General features: G+C 56.0%; 2 protein-coding genes across 2 annotated transcripts in view; both read left to right on the top strand.

The window, feature by feature from the left end:
• The window catches only part of LOC109308834 (zinc finger protein RFP-like), a 16,111-nt gene extending 7,847 nt beyond the window's left edge, over window positions 1–8,264 (top strand). Inside the window, exons 2-7 of the mRNA XM_019533256.1 lie at window positions 2,361–2,456; window positions 3,316–3,546; window positions 3,816–3,838; window positions 4,293–4,408; window positions 5,220–5,279; window positions 5,907–8,264. Of these exons, the coding sequence (XP_019388801.1) occupies window positions 2,361–2,456; window positions 3,316–3,546; window positions 3,816–3,838; window positions 4,293–4,408; window positions 5,220–5,279; window positions 5,907–6,448 (1,068 nt within the window). The 3' untranslated portion in view covers window positions 6,449–8,264. The remainder of the gene's footprint in view (window positions 1–2,360; window positions 2,457–3,315; window positions 3,547–3,815; window positions 3,839–4,292; window positions 4,409–5,219; window positions 5,280–5,906) is intronic.
• A 5,520-nt stretch (window positions 8,265–13,784) lies between these two features.
• Window positions 13,785–14,652, top strand: part of LOC109308836 (zinc finger protein RFP-like) — a 10,002-nt gene continuing 9,134 nt past the window's right edge. Inside the window, 2 exon segments of the mRNA XM_019533259.1 lie at window positions 13,785–14,177; window positions 14,180–14,409. Of these exon segments, the coding sequence (XP_019388804.1) occupies window positions 13,991–14,177; window positions 14,180–14,409 (417 nt within the window). The 5' untranslated portion in view covers window positions 13,785–13,990.

Below are 14,652 nucleotides of genomic sequence, written 5' to 3'. Positions count from 1 at the left end.
CTCAAATGAACCCGTGTTGGTTGCCCCTAAGCATGATCTCCCCTGCTGGTCACCTCCAGTGAGGTTCTCCAGTTCCCTTACTAGGAGGATCACCTGGCTGAGGACAGCATCGCCAGCGCTAAGGGTCTCGGTGACCTTGAGGAAGGGCTTGAGGACCACCAAGATTTGTGCCCCCCTTTCTGTCCACCTTTTCCCCCTCTGGTCCAGGGTGGCCTGCCCCTGCTTTGGGGGTAAGTGGTCTTTGGAGCGACTGGGGGACTTCCCTTTCCACACACTCACGCTGGTGCCAGGCTGAGCAGGAAGAAAGGCAAGGGGGTGCTGCCTCCTCAGATGTAGCAGCATCGCCGTGGTAGAGAAGTGTCTCATGTCCTTGGCACGGCTCATGTGCCTTCGGCAGTGCTGGCAGATGGCAAACCTGGGATCATCTGCCACCTCAAAATGATCTCACACTACACTACTCCCCTGCTTCTGGGCTGAGGGTGAGGATCCTGCCTTTTCCCCCTTCTCAACAGGCTGAGGTTGAACAGCAGGAGGAGCTGCCTCAGCTGAGCCACTTGCCTCCACAACCTCAGCCTCCTCCAAGGTGCTGCTGTCCGGAGGTGACCTGGGTCTAGGGGAAACTTGAGGGGTATGGAGCACAGACTCGGATTCCCCCTCGGTCCCCAGGATTGCTTGAGTCAGCGCGCTCAGCATCCCTGGTTCCAGCTCCAGCTCCTCTCTGGCAGTGGGAGGCTCACGCTGAGAGATGACATTGGGGTGGAGGAGGCAGTGATTCCACGGCTGGTGCCCACTTCTGGACTGAGGGGAGGTGGTGCAGGGATGTCAGGTGCTCCCACCGCCTCGCTTCCACGGGCAGCACGAGTGTCATGGGAAGGGAATGCATCTGTGTTTGGGGCAGGGGGGCATGCAGCTCTAGCTCTCCCCCTACCCCCTCTCCTTCCCCTGCCAGAAGACCTGGCACCTGCCTTTCAGCATGCTTCATATTGATCTTTCCTGTGATGCAAAAGGTCTCTGTGTGTGTGAATTTTTTTGTATATCTGTCTTGTTCTCCCGTGAATATCTGTGTCTTGTCTCGTGCTGTGAATGAAATTATTTGTGCATCTTCTTTGTGACTCTCACAATATTGTCTATCTTGTGCTCTGAATAAAATTAGTTGTGTGTCTTCCTGTATCTCAATATATTATCTGTGTCTTGCTCTTCTGTAAATATCTGTTGTCTTCCGCTGTGATTTTTTTCCTGTATTCTGGGTCTCTGTGTATGTGCATGCATGCTAGCAATCTGTGCCTCCCTGCACAGTGATAGATAACACTGGCTGGGAAAACACAACTTTCTTCTTGCGAAGTTTCCAAAAAAATTATTCAAGGAAATAAACTGAATTGTAATACTACCAATAATTGAATAGAATAGCTAAGCTAAACTAAGCTAAGCTAAGCTAAATCCTAACCACTCCTTTATAACACGAAAAAGCAGCATGCAGGTCTCAGTCACAGCATTCTTCTCTCACATACTTGCTGACAAGGAACCGGCTGCAAAAGGCAGAGGCGGGCTGGAAACAGAGGCTTTTATACTTTTTTAGGCCCACCCCACAGACACTGCCATTGGAAAGGTAGCCAGGGAGAAATCCTTCTCACTGGCTACCTACAGACGTCAGTCTTCCCCCCCCCCGCTTCCCACTCTCTGTCCCTCCCCTGCTCCCCCTCCCTCTTCTAATTGCCTCAAAATGCCCGAATAGGGTCTGAAGCATCTGAAGTGGTTCGGATGCCCCCGACCCACTCCGGACACCGTTGCTGGGATCCTGCTTTGATCCGGCATCTGAAGCATCCGAAGCAGGTCCGGATCTGAAGCGGGATCCGAAGACTCGCACAGCCCTAATATCTACCCTGCTTCCTGGCAGAGTTTAGAGCATCGCTGGAGTGAACCCTGGCACTTGTCATGGGTCAGCTATGCTAATGCAGTTGCTCTCCGATTCATGCCTTCTGTCCAGGCAGTGCAGTTACCAATGGCTTTCAGGCTGAACCCATCAGGCCGTGTCAGCTCTATAGTCTCAGAAGCAAACCTTCAGGAGTCTCACTCTGAGATGCCTGTTTCCTGCTCGGAGAACTCCGCTGAGGACTGGGCCCAAAAAAGGTGTCTGTGGCCTGAAGCTCCCTCCTCGGCTGCAGCAATTGATTGCACTTTGGAGGTGTCTCCAGTGCCATGAGCATACTCGGGTCTGCAAGGAGCTGTTGAGTCTTGGTGTCTGGGTAGTCAAAGAAATTCCTTTGTTAGCATCCTGCAGAACAAGCCACTGCAATCATCCCATGCATCCCCCTGCTCCGCTCATCAAGATAAAATGGCTCAACTCATTTCTGTTTTTTTAGGAAAAACTTCAGGCCCATTTGAAGACTCTGAGGGAAAGAAGAGAAAACCTCCTGGGACTGAAACAGACTGGGGAAGGGAAAATCCAGAAATCTCTGGTAGGTGTCTTGGGACCACAATGGGAGGGATTGCCTGGGCCGAGGAGCAGTTCCCCAGAACCACCTCCTCCGTGATTTCACCGAAGAAGCTTGGCAAGTGTGTGGTCCTTGTAGGACGTTACTATTGGCTGATGTCAGTGGATCACAGTGGGGTGTAAGGGAAAAGGGCTGCCAGAAGTGTGCAGGGCCCAGACTCTTTAGGGCCTTAGAGGTCAAAACCCAGAACTCTGTTTTGCACCCATAAAGGTGGAAGCCCGAGCAGCCTCTGGAGCAATGTGCTCCTGACAACTGACCTCTGTCACAAAGCTGGCCATTGTGTTCTCCAACAGCTACAGCTTCTGGCTGTTCCTCAAAGCAGGCACATAGAAAGCATATTTCTTTAGTCCATTTTTGAGGTTACGTGATGGTGGCCAGCTCCAGCTACAGGCCAGACCAGAATTGGTAACACATGCCCCTAGTCATCCTCATGTAGTGAGTGTTTTCTTTTTTCACCACAAGCCAGGAGGCCAGCCAAACATCGTCGCCTCTGACTTGCATGGATTCAACTTCAATTGGTTCTCCTGTGTCTGGTCCCCAGCTGTTGCCAGCTACTGGTCGAGGACCAAGACTGGAGTACCTGGGTCAGATGAAAAAGAGGGACAGCGTACTGATGGTGCCTCACTTCAGATCTCTGACCGATCTCCCCCAGCATGGCCACCCCCACCCTTAATACATATTAGGGTCAAATGCAATGCAAAGCGAAATGACTGCATATCTGCCAGGGGGAAGGATATTATCCTGGTGTCTTGGGCTTTGCCAAGCACCTGTCCCCTGCACACTCAGGCCTGTGTTGGGGTCACTTTCTATAGTTGTTTTACAGAAACAGGCAGGAGCCAAGAGGCAGAAGATTGTGTCCGATTTTCAGCAGCTGCGCCGGCTACTACAGGAACAAGAGCAGCTCCTGCTGGCCCAACTGGGGGAGCTGGAGAAGGAAGTTGCAAAGATGCAGAAGGAAAAGGATACCAAACTCTCTGAGGAGATTTCCCATCTCAGCGAGCTGATCAGCGAGATGGAGGCGAAGTGCCAGCAGCCAGCGAGTGAGTTCCTGCAGGTGAGCCTGTGCTGGGGACAGCCCAGGGCCTTGTCCTGGGGGGGACGGCTGCTGACTCCTGGAGCCCAGCAGCAGAGACCACAGGGCGACCTGGCACGCGCACCACAGGCATGGCCGTTCTTCTTGACTTCTGAAGTTACAGATGCGCGTGCCAGCAATGGAAATCTTGGCACTCAGCCCTGTCTCTCTCGTGTTTCCAAAGGCCTCCTTGAGACCCCCAGCGTGTGGCATAGACTAGATGATTCACTTTGTCTCTCTTTGTCTTCCAGGATATCAGACGGACCCTGAGCAGGTACGTGGCGTCAATCGACTCCTCACACGGGCTGCTGCTGGGAAGCGGCTGCAGAGCACGGTAGACTTGTGCCTCCCCGGGGCTCAACAGTGCGGTTGGTGGGGCACGATGAAATTTCTCCAGTGAACTTAATCCTGAGGGGAGTATTTCTCCAAAATGGAGGGGTTGTTTTGGCTATGTTTAACCTAAAGCCTCTCCAACAGATGTGACTTGCCCTGAGGTCCGGCTGCCTGGGGGCCCTCGGCGTGCAATACGGGCCATTGTTTGCTAGGCCATTGGTCACAAATCTACCCAGGTCAGCAGTGACCGAGCTGGGGAAAAACATCTGAATGGGCCAGTGCGAGGGGCGGTCGCACTGCCACTGCCTGTGCTGCGCCTCCGTGGAGCAGGGCTGAGCAGCGAACGGCACGGAGGTCTGCCAGTTCATTCGCTCACCTGAGATGGGTTTCCCCAGGTGTGAAAAAAGGGTGATCCCACAGCCGGTGCCAACTTCTTCTGAGCTGGAAAGGAGACTCCAGGATTTCTGCCAGCAAACCTGTGCTCTGACAGAGACCGTGAGGAAGTTCAAAGGTACGGAGAAGGGATGGGGAGGGGATGCAGAGAAGAGTGTCTGTGGCCATGGGGGGAGATGGGCTCTGGTCTATGGGCTGAAAATGTGGTTGTTTATAAAAGGCAGGAAGCCAACCAACTAAGTGGACAAGGAGCATCCAGGCATTAACCTTATCACATGTGTTTGCCCTGTGACCTCAGAAAATTAAGGCCCAAATTTAGCCACATAATTTTTGCAGTGCTTCCCCAAGACGCAGCCTGGCAGGCCGTGCGCTCCGGGCTCTGTCAGTCTCGGCTGCGCGAGGAGTCGGTGGGGGCTGCGGGGGCCCAGCCGCTCTGAGAGCCAGGCCGTGTTGCTCCGTGATTGACATCCAGAATAGAGAACCCAAATCCAAGGCTTTTTCTGAGATATGGACCCAGCCTGTCTGGCTGCAGTGGGAAGGAGAAATCTGCCCTCCCACGTCTTCTCCCTCCTCCCCAGGAGCAGCGGGCACTGGGAGGGCCCCCGTGTGTGTCTGAAGTAGAGGGGGGCAGGCCAGGCAGATGGAGGGGCGTTCCCTGTGGGAAGCTACACCTTTGATGTCCTGCTCCCTTGCAAAAGCAGGACATCACCTCCAGGCAGAGATGGTGCCACGGTCGAGGGGCGGGGAGACGCAGAGGCAGCTTCTGAGGTTACAGCAGCTGCCGGTGCTGGTAGCTGGGGTGGAGATGGAGCCGCCCCAGCATCTCTGCTCAGTCTGAGGCACTCGGGTCAGAGAGGTGGGATCTGGGCTGCAATGTCCGTACCAGCCTGACACCAGGAAGTGTCATGTTTGTGCTCTTCCCCCTCCAGACACTCTGCTGTCTGCCTGTGAGCAGGAAAATGAGGATCTGCTGGGTTCATACACCAAGGGTAAGCTCTCGGGGGGATTGTCCTGAGTCGCAGCAAATTCCCAGAATCCTGCACGGAGTCGCAGAGACTTTCGCTTCGCACAGGCCTGTGGCCTTAGACTTAAGTGCAGCTGCTCGTTTGAGAGGTGGGAGGTGGCAGTCGTCCCTCAGGGCTGTCATGTCCCCCTCCTTGCCCCTCGCAGAGGCTCCCCTGGCTCTTCTCCCATTCCCTCTCTCTGGGGAGGGCAGCTCTCCCTGGGCCACTGCTCCCTCCTGTCGCGGGTGTGAAGATGCCGCTGCCTTGTGCCACCTCCCCATCCCCCCACGGCTGCGTCTTCACCTCCATGCCCAGCCTGGGGGGGCAGGGCAGCCCAGAGGAGGGAGCGTGAGGCTGTCGCCTGCCTCCTCTTGCCCCCTCACGCCCCGCTCTGGGGCCCTTCCTGCCTGTGTCCCTGCTGCTGGGAATGGGGCAGCCCCTGCAGGGGGGCAGGGGCAGGGGCAGTGCCAGGCCGAGGAGCTGCGGGGCCGTCTGTGCTCGGCCTCCAGGGCCCAGGGCAGGGGCAGCCCCTGGGAGAAGGGGACTGCTGGGGAGGGGGAGGAACGGCCCCGCCTGCCCCAGGGCTGAGCTGGTGCTGTTTGTCTCTCCCAGCGGCAGTGACTCTGGCTCCAGGCACAGCTCATCCCCGCCTTGTCCTGTCTGCGGATCGAAGAAGTGTGAGATGGAGACAGGCATGGCAGCCTCTGCTAAATAATCCTGAGAGGTTTAACTTTATGTACTGTGTGCTGGGCCATGAGGGATTCACCTCGGGGAAACACTGCTGGGAGGTGGAGGTGGGGGAGGGGGATTGCTGGGCCGTGGGGGCCGCCACAGAGTCTGTGAGGAGGAAGGGGAAGTTCTTCTTTAGCCCTGACGAAGGGATCTGGGCTGTGCAGCACCAGTTTTCTGGCCCACTGGAGGCTCTCACTGCCCCTGATCCAACCCCTCTTTCCCAGTGCCAGGTGCCCCGCAGGGTGCGGGTATGTCTGGACTATGCAGCAGGGCAGGTGTCATTTTTTAATGCTGACACCAAGGCCCCGGTCTTCACCTTCCCACCAGCTTTGTTTGCTGGAGAACGAATCCGGCCATGGCTCTGGCTCAAGCCTTTCAATGTAGCCAGCTTTGGTACACCTGCACTTAAACTGTGCCCCTGAGCCAGGGATGGGCTGTTACCCAGCCAAGGGTAATGTGGGTGTCTCTAAGCAGTCTCTCTGACCCTGGCGGACTCCCCTTTACTCAGCCTTCCCTCCCTCTCTACTCTTAGGACGAGCTTAGGTTGTGTCTGTACAGACCGGACCATGCTACTGCTGCAGCAGTAACAAGGCATGTTGCTCCCTGGCTTTTGAGGGCTCCTGCAGGGCTGGCAGTACAGGGTCCCCTGAGGGACGCCCCCGGCTCTGGAGCATTGGTCTGTCTCTGACCCAAACAGCCCAAGGCTGGGGGCTCCCTGCAAAGTGCCTCTGGGCATCCTCTGAGAAGGCAGGCCCCAGCTGGAGATGCGTGGGGGTCAGGCTGTGTCTGGAGGTGCAGCTCTGCCTCTGGGGAACTGCTGAGCTGGTTTGTGTTTGGGTTGTTTTTCATGAGCAGCCGAGGCCCCTGGGCTGGGGTTCCCAAGGAGCAAGATCCGTCTTTGCTGTAGGGCAGAGGCTGAGAGACTGAGACAGGGAAGGGGAGGGCCGTGGGGGACTGGAGAGTGCGCTTGTGAGGGTGAGATTCAGAGGGCAGGTTCATGGATGGGAGCAAAAGAGTTGTGGGGTTTGGGAGACACAAGCTGTTGCTGCATCAGGGACAGAGAATGAATGAAGTAGGATTTGGGAGCATGGGGAGAAGCTGGAAGCTCCCATCTGCTTTGAGCAATTAAAGCCCTGTGCAGTAGGATCCCAACTGGATCTACCGATAAACAGCTTCTGCAGCAGGCCCCGAGCCTCCATCCTCTGTCCATGTGGAAGAGGTAACAGCCTTCCCATGTTCTCATGCCTAGAGGTGGGAGGGGAATTCAGCCACCGTAGGCCTGAGAAGTCATGCAGAATGCATCTTTAATGTGGTTTACGAGGGCTCCTGTCCAAAGTGCTATGAACTTTGGTGCTCAGGTAGGGACAGCCCAGGTGTCAGCAGAGGGACCAGCAGAAGAAAGGCAAAATAGTGAATTCCAAAAAACTAACTGGAGAATCCTTGGGAAAGGCAGAGAAAGGATGTGGGGGCCTGATTTGCACCATGGAGCAGAGGATTGTAGGGACACAGAGACAAAGGACCATGACTGCAAAAAAAGTGCTGGACAAATCAGCTGGTGAAAGGAGGGAAAGGGGAAAGGAGGAAAAAGAGTGCAAGAGGGAGATTCCCAACAGGCTTCCCAGGGTGAGGCCAGCTCCTTGGTGCCATGTATTAGCACATGGATTTCCCCATCCCTCCCTGTCATGGACTAAGCAAAGCTGCAGTGGGGCATTTCACAGACATCCCCACTAAGTTGGGTTGATGACCATCATGTTTGCTCTCTTATAAGCAACTAAAACCAAGCTCCCATATGTGCATTGTTATTGTGAATATGTTTGTGCGTTCAGCTTTAGGGTTAGACTTGGAGATTGAGGACTTCTGCTCAACAGTAGCTGAGTCCATAGCAAAGGATGAAGCACCAGGGAAGATCTCAGAAGAGAAGATGTAGATTGGCTTCAGGAACTGAATGAAGGAAAGATGAAGTGTTAGAAAAGGCAGGATTTAAGGAGAAGTTCTTTGCTGGGAGGGGGTCACTCATATTTTCAGGTGAAATGGGAGCGCAAGCCAGGGAGAGGCTGTGGGGTCTTCCGAGAGATTAGTGGGCTGCTTGTTGACTGAAACAAGGAAGGGACCCGGAAGCTGTTCCGAGTCAGAAGGCAGCGGTGCAGTGGTTTGGTTTGATTTTCTGTTTGCTTGTCTGCAAGTTGAATCTCTGTCCTGTGTTTTTCTGTCTTATGCAATAAACCTATTCTGATCTTACTGTTTCTCTTGTGATTTGTGGCAGCTGGTGGCAGCGGGTTTCGCTGCTTGTACAAAGATGGCACACCTATTTTTGCAAGCTTAGGGAAGCCAAGAGTTTTTTGGTTCTCCACCAAGATGTAAGGTCTGGTCAGGGAGCTTGTCAGATTGAGTCTTGCTAAGCAGAGAGGAGTCTCCCATGAGCAAGACCCAGTCTCAGGGTACAGCAGGACACTGGGTAGATGCCTGTGTCCTGTAGATAGCCACCAAGCCACTCGAGGGTTTGTCACGGTCTCCTTCCCGCCCTAGACTTGTCCAGAGCCAGAAAGCTGAGGGCTGGGCATGAAGGGATTTATGCTTGGGGGTGGGATCTGTAGCACGTCACTCCCGGCACTGTCCTTATGTCAAAGTCCCCAGCTCCAGAGTGTGACCTTGACTGTCATCCCCCGCCTCGGCAGGGAGCTCAGGGCTGGATGTGCCAACTCGTGCAGCATTGACAGCCTGAGCATGACATCGGATACTGCAAAGTGCTGTAGTCACTGACTGCACCGCACTTGCATTGCTTCTTGACATTTCCTTGACTCTCTTCTTCTGCTTCTCTGTTCCTCAACTCTTCACAGGCGGCGGGGCACAGGAGATAGACCTCCAGGGCACTGTGAGGCATCCAGCCCCCTCATCATATGGCTCAGTGCTCTGAATAAAACCTCCTGCTCCTCTGCACGGACAAGAAGGGAGGCGGTGAATTGTCATTCAGTGCTCCTGTGCAGGAGGGAGAAGTGGGAGGGGAGATTTCTCCTTTCCCTACAGCCCACTGCAGACAGACTAGCTGGGCCCATATTTCAGAAAAACCCTTGGATTTGGAGCAACAAGACCTGGCTCTAGGTCCCTACTCCAGCTGTGGGGGCCATCCCAATACTGGGCATCTCTTGCTGATGTATGTAGCAAGCACAGAGCTGGGTTGGGGCCATGTGGATCTCTCCTTGTCCCCTTGGATATCAGATAGACCCTGAGCAGCTACGTGGCTCCACTTCACTCCTCCCCACGTGGGCTGATGCTGGGCAGGAACTGAAAACCACAGTGGACTTGTGCCTCCCCAGGGCTCAGTAGTGCGGTTGGTGTGGCAGGATGCACCATAGTGTACTTAACCCCAAGGGGAGCATTTCTCCAAAGCTGAGGGGTTGTCCACTCTTATCGAACAGGCCATTTTTAACCTAACCCCTCTCCAACAAATGTGACTTCTCCTGAGGTCTGGCTGCCTCTGGGCCCTCAGTTTGCAATACGGGCCATCGGTCACAAATCTACCCAGGTCAGTGGTGGGGGGTGGGTGGGAATGGGACGTCCCAGAGGCCCTGCCCAGCCGAGCTGGGCCATGGGACAAATCCAGGAGCGGCTCATTTGGGAGGTGCGGTGACAGGGGAAGGGCGGCTCCTGCCACTGCATGCACTCCCGGCAAGCATGGGTGGGGCATGTGCCCCCTGGATCTGTGCATGGGGTGAGGGTGGTCTGCCGCTGTAGGCTTTGCCCCAGGCACCAAACGTTGGTGCTTTGGCACTGCTCAGGATAAGTGTAAGGGCTTATTATGAACAGAAACATCCCCCGGTTGGCCTTGCTAGGGCCCAGCTGCTTCCTCATGACACGTTCTGGCATTTCCTTCCATCTGCTTGACCAGATCGTTGTTAAGAGACGACGAGGCAGAGGAGATGAGCAGGAGAGAGACAAGGAGGTCAGAAGCCAAGAGAAAGACAGGTTAAGAAGGGAATTTGGCGCAACTTTGCCTGGTTCATTTAATTATTTATTAGCAGTTGGACTTGGTTAAGGGTTTCTGTAGGTGATTAAATACAGGCCTTGCTACCTGGCAACAAGCAAGACGTGCTTGATAACCAGGGATCCTGGTTTTCCCTGTTAAAAAATTGCTAACTCTCTCATACAAAATGGCAAATTCTCTTTATAAACCCCCCAAAATCTGTGATTAAAATGAAAGGTCACTCCCCCCGCCCTCCGGCCCTGTTCTGCCCCACACTTCCCTCCCTGCAGCCCCCCAGTCCTGCTGATGCCCTTGCCTCCCACTCACAGCCCTGCCCGAGGGGGCCTCCAGCTGCCAGGGCTATGGGGCTAGGGACCCAGGACCTCTGGCAGAGGCCGTGGGGGGCACGGCAGGTGTGATCCAGCGTGGCAGGGCAGTGGCGCCATGCGGGGATCTCCCTGCCGCTTTGAGCTCCGCACTGCCCTGGCGGTGCACGTCTGCCCATGTGGCAGCAGCGCAAGCGTTGGGTGGTGCCCCCCTCACCTACTGCCGCACATGCGGGGGCGCGTCGTCAAGGCAGCACAGAGCTCGCAGTGGCGAGCAGCTTTCCCGCGTGGCCCTGCTGTACCCTGCAGCGCCACATTGCAGCCGCTGGGCTGCAGAGGCCCCGAGGGAGGGCAGCAGGGTAGGGAGCCTGAGTCTGCAGCAGGCAGCCTGCCCCCGCCCTGATCCGGAGGGCACGGTTCTCCCATCCAGCCAGGAGCGGGAAACTGGCCCCATCCCCCGCCTCCCAGACACACTGCCCGCAGCCCCGTCTCACTCCCCACCAGGGCCCCGCAGCTGCGTATTTTGGCCCTGGGCCCCAAGCCCCATGCACTGCCCAGCTGTGCAGCAGCCCCAACCCCAGCCCCAGCACTGCCCAAATCACTCCCTCCCTCCCTCCCTATGGGGGCCTCATTCTCCCCCTCCCACTTACCTTTGGGAGCTATGACTTTGCATTGGTGCAGACTAAACCACATCTGGATGTAGTTTAGTTTGCAACCGTGCAGCTATGAGAAAGGTAGGCAGCGCAGCCTCCACGGGAACAAAAGGATCGGACCACTTGGTACTTCTGCCTTCAGCATGTGCCTGCTGAAGGTACCTGGCAGGGGAAATACTGTGACAACCAACGTGATTTTCCCAAGGCCAAGGGATGACCCCCTTTCTGGCATGGGTTAGTATCTGTGGAGGAAATGTATAGTTAACCTCCCACGTTCATTCCCGTGAGATGTTGGCTTTACGCCAACTTTATGGAAATGGGGCACTCCTCCTTAGCTTGCTCCTGTAGCCATACAGCTGAGGGCGAGTGAAACTTGGGGGCATCCAAACCCCAAGCCTCCGGGCTTGGGCCTGCACATAGGATGCCCGCCAAATGATTTGGAAACATCTGAAGCCCCAGGTGAGGGTGGAGGATGCTTGCTGGTAGTAGGGCCACATGTGGTTCTTGAATGACCCGTGGATTCGGAATTGATTGGGCTGATTTGGGTTGGAACATGAAAAATTTTACTTAAAAAAAAATAGAAATTGGTGAGAGGCCCAATCCCTTTTTCTTTTGTGTTTTTCAGGAGCCTGCCTGCCTCTCCGGCCGCTGGGGTCAAGCTGCTGGTGGGCTGAGTGGCCACTGAGCTGCAGGGGGCCTGGTCCTTCCATCTGTGGCGAGAGCAAAGAACCGGGGGATCGCGGGCAGCATCCCGGCTTCTGGGCTTTTTGTGCCCTGAGTATCACTGCCTGTGTAGAGAGCAAACAGGTTTCTCCAGAGAATCCAGGGGCAGGAGCTAGACTGAGTTTCAGCTTAAGACCTGCTGAAATTATTACAATTAAAAAAAGGTTTACCTAGAGTTACCACGTTTCCAGTTCCAAAAAGAGGACACCCGTTGCATGCACACTGGGTAGATGATTGTGAGGGGCAGTGATATGATGATGCCCTGGCTCTGCCCATTCTGTTGCCCCTCACTCTGAAACCACAGCCTCCCCAGCCCTGCCGCTGCCCCTCACCCTAACCTGAAGATCCCTGGCCCTGCCAGTGCCCCTTACTTCCCTCCCATGGCACCCTGCCCCGCGCTCTGGGCCCACAGTCATTCCTGCCCCTCACTTCCAAGCCACAGCACCCTGCTCCCTCCATGTCCTGGCTGTCCCACCCCTGCAACCTTTTTCCCCCAGTGGGCTACTGCTTACAACCCAGTGCAAACTGCAGGCCCACATCCCAGGGTGATCAGATGCTGCTACAAGAGGAACAGATAGAAAAAGGCAGGTGCTAGGACCATAGATTAATGCATGGGGCAGCGGGGCTGATCCCAGGGGCCCAGGACAAGTAGATGCCCTGCCTGTGGCTTTCTCCTCCTCAGCAGGGAAGCCAAAGCCACCGTTTTAAACCTGGTGTCATTTTTGTCTCCCAGCTGGTCAGCAGCAAGCAATGGGGGCCCTGGGTCCCCTGAACTAATCAGCAGCACAGAGGCAAAAATGGTGTCAAGTTGTGTGTGCGTGGGGGGGAGGAAACTGCAGTACTAGAGGTGCTGCCACACGTGTGGTTTGGAGGGACCAGCACCCTGCAGGTAAGTGTTGGGGGAAGGGGCGGTGGGGAGATGGGGGGGCCCCCACAGTGAGGGAGTGGGGCTGGGGCTGCCCAGCCAGAGTGCTGAATGTGATCCCAGGCTGGGAACGGGACAGAGGCCCAGGCGGTTTGTCCAGGGTGTGGGGTGGGGTGGTGGTGGCTCCTGTTGCTGTGTGCAACTCTGTGGGAGGTGTGGGTGGCCCGCACCCCCTGGATCTGTGTGCAGGGTAAGGGCAGGCTGCCACTGTGGGATCTGGGCCAGGGGCTATGCCAGCCTCTTCCTGGTGGGAGGTTGAGCTCAGTTGTGCAGGGTGGCAGCAGCAGCACTGGGAGGAGGGGCCATGGGGGGGCTACAGGGAATTTTGGGGTGGCTATAGCCCCCCAATCCCCCCTAGTGCCTCCCCTGCTCAGAGCACTCATTCTGCTGCCTTTCCCTCAGGAGCCCTGCACAGAGCGCCCTGAGCAGTGGCATTGGTAGGGGAGTCTTGGGGGGCTACAGTTACCCCAAAATTTCTTATGGCCCCCTGTTGCCACCCCTGCCAGTGCCACCCCTGCCCGCTCTGAGCCCAGCCCCCGATGGTACGAGATTGGCACAGCCCAGCCTGCAGCAGGCAGCCTGCTTTCACCCTGCGCACAAATCTGGGGGTGCACATCGCCCCCATGCCTCCCCCAGGGGTCTGCACAGCAGCGGGGAGCCACTCCTGCTCCACCCATCCTGCTCTGGATGAGCCGCCCATGGCTCCATCCCACTCCCGGCCCAGGGTAGTATTCACCACCCTGGCTGGGCAGCAACCGCCCCAGCCCCCCTCCCTCCCTGACCATGGGGGCCTCCATCTGTCCCCCGCATGCCCCTTCCCCCCCGACCTCTCAGAGTAACTGGCAGATGTTGCTCTCCAGGCTGCCCGGCTGCGTTCCTGGCCGTACGTGTGGCATATATCAGTGACATTAATTGGCTTTGTGGGCCTAGAAAAGCTGAAAGTTGATAATGTTAATATTTCTTTTATCAGTGCCAATCTGATATGAGACCAGTTTATCAGTCCACCTTGAGAAGGGGCCCTCAACTTTGCGTTTGCCCAGGGTCTCAATAAATCTTAATCTGCCTCTGGCTAGGACACTTCTCTGCTGAGACTGAAAAAAAACTACAGTGAACTTGGTAGGTGCTAGGACCCTGCGGACATTTCCTCTGTGAACGCCCCCCCAACCCCCCAGCTGAGCTGCCAGAATCCCAGACAGAGATCTGAGGATGCCAAAAACAGGACATGTCTGGAAACTGGAACAGATGCAAAACCTAGAAGCCTGTGCGGACTCCTGCCGGGTCAGCCTGCACTCGGTGTCATTTCCAGGAAGGGAAACGCAGACACTGCTGCTAGTCCGGGAAGTGAAACCAGCCCTGTCCCCTCCCTGCTCCCAGCCATGGCCGCTGAGAGCTCTGTAGAAAACCTCCGGGATGAAGTGACCTGCTCCATCTGCCTGGACTTCTTCAGGGATCTGGTGATGGTCGTGGGCTGCGGGCACAACTTCTGCCGAGCCTTCATCACCCAGTGCTGGGAGGGGGCCAAGACAGATGTCACCTGCCCCCAGTGCAGACAGACCTTTCCCCAGGGGACCTGGGCCCAAACAGGCAGCTGGGCAATTTGGTAGAACTGGTGAAGGGCCTGAGCGTGCGGCCAGCGGAGGCAGCCGGAGGGCAGCGAGTGTGTGGGGAGCACGGGGAGGCTCTGAAACTGTTCTGCCAAGATGATGAAATCCCCATCTGTGTGGTGTGTGACCGATCCCGGGCGCACCGAGCTTACAACGTGGTTCCCCTAGAGGAGGCTGTTGAGGAGTACAAGGTAGGAACCGCTGTTTGACTAATGTGCACCAGCTTTAGATTTAATTGCAGGATCATTTCTTCCCACACTTCTTTCCACAGATCATTTCTGTCTTAGCTGCTGGTGTGACCAGCTATGGGGAACCTCCCTTGTAGGGAACAGGCTACAAGATGCAGTTGGGTGTGTGGAGATCTCTAGGGGTTCCTTGGACAAAAACAGCTCTTAAATGTGAGACACAAAACCTCTTCGTAACAGTCCTGGGAC

The sequence above is a fragment of the Crocodylus porosus genome, unplaced genomic scaffold (genome assembly GCF_001723895.1).
Source record: "Crocodylus porosus isolate Cpor-Errol unplaced genomic scaffold, CroPor_comp1, whole genome shotgun sequence".
Lineage (NCBI taxonomy): Eukaryota > Metazoa > Chordata > Crocodylia > Crocodylidae > Crocodylus > Crocodylus porosus.
This window is presented reverse-complemented; position numbering and strand designations above follow the sequence as displayed.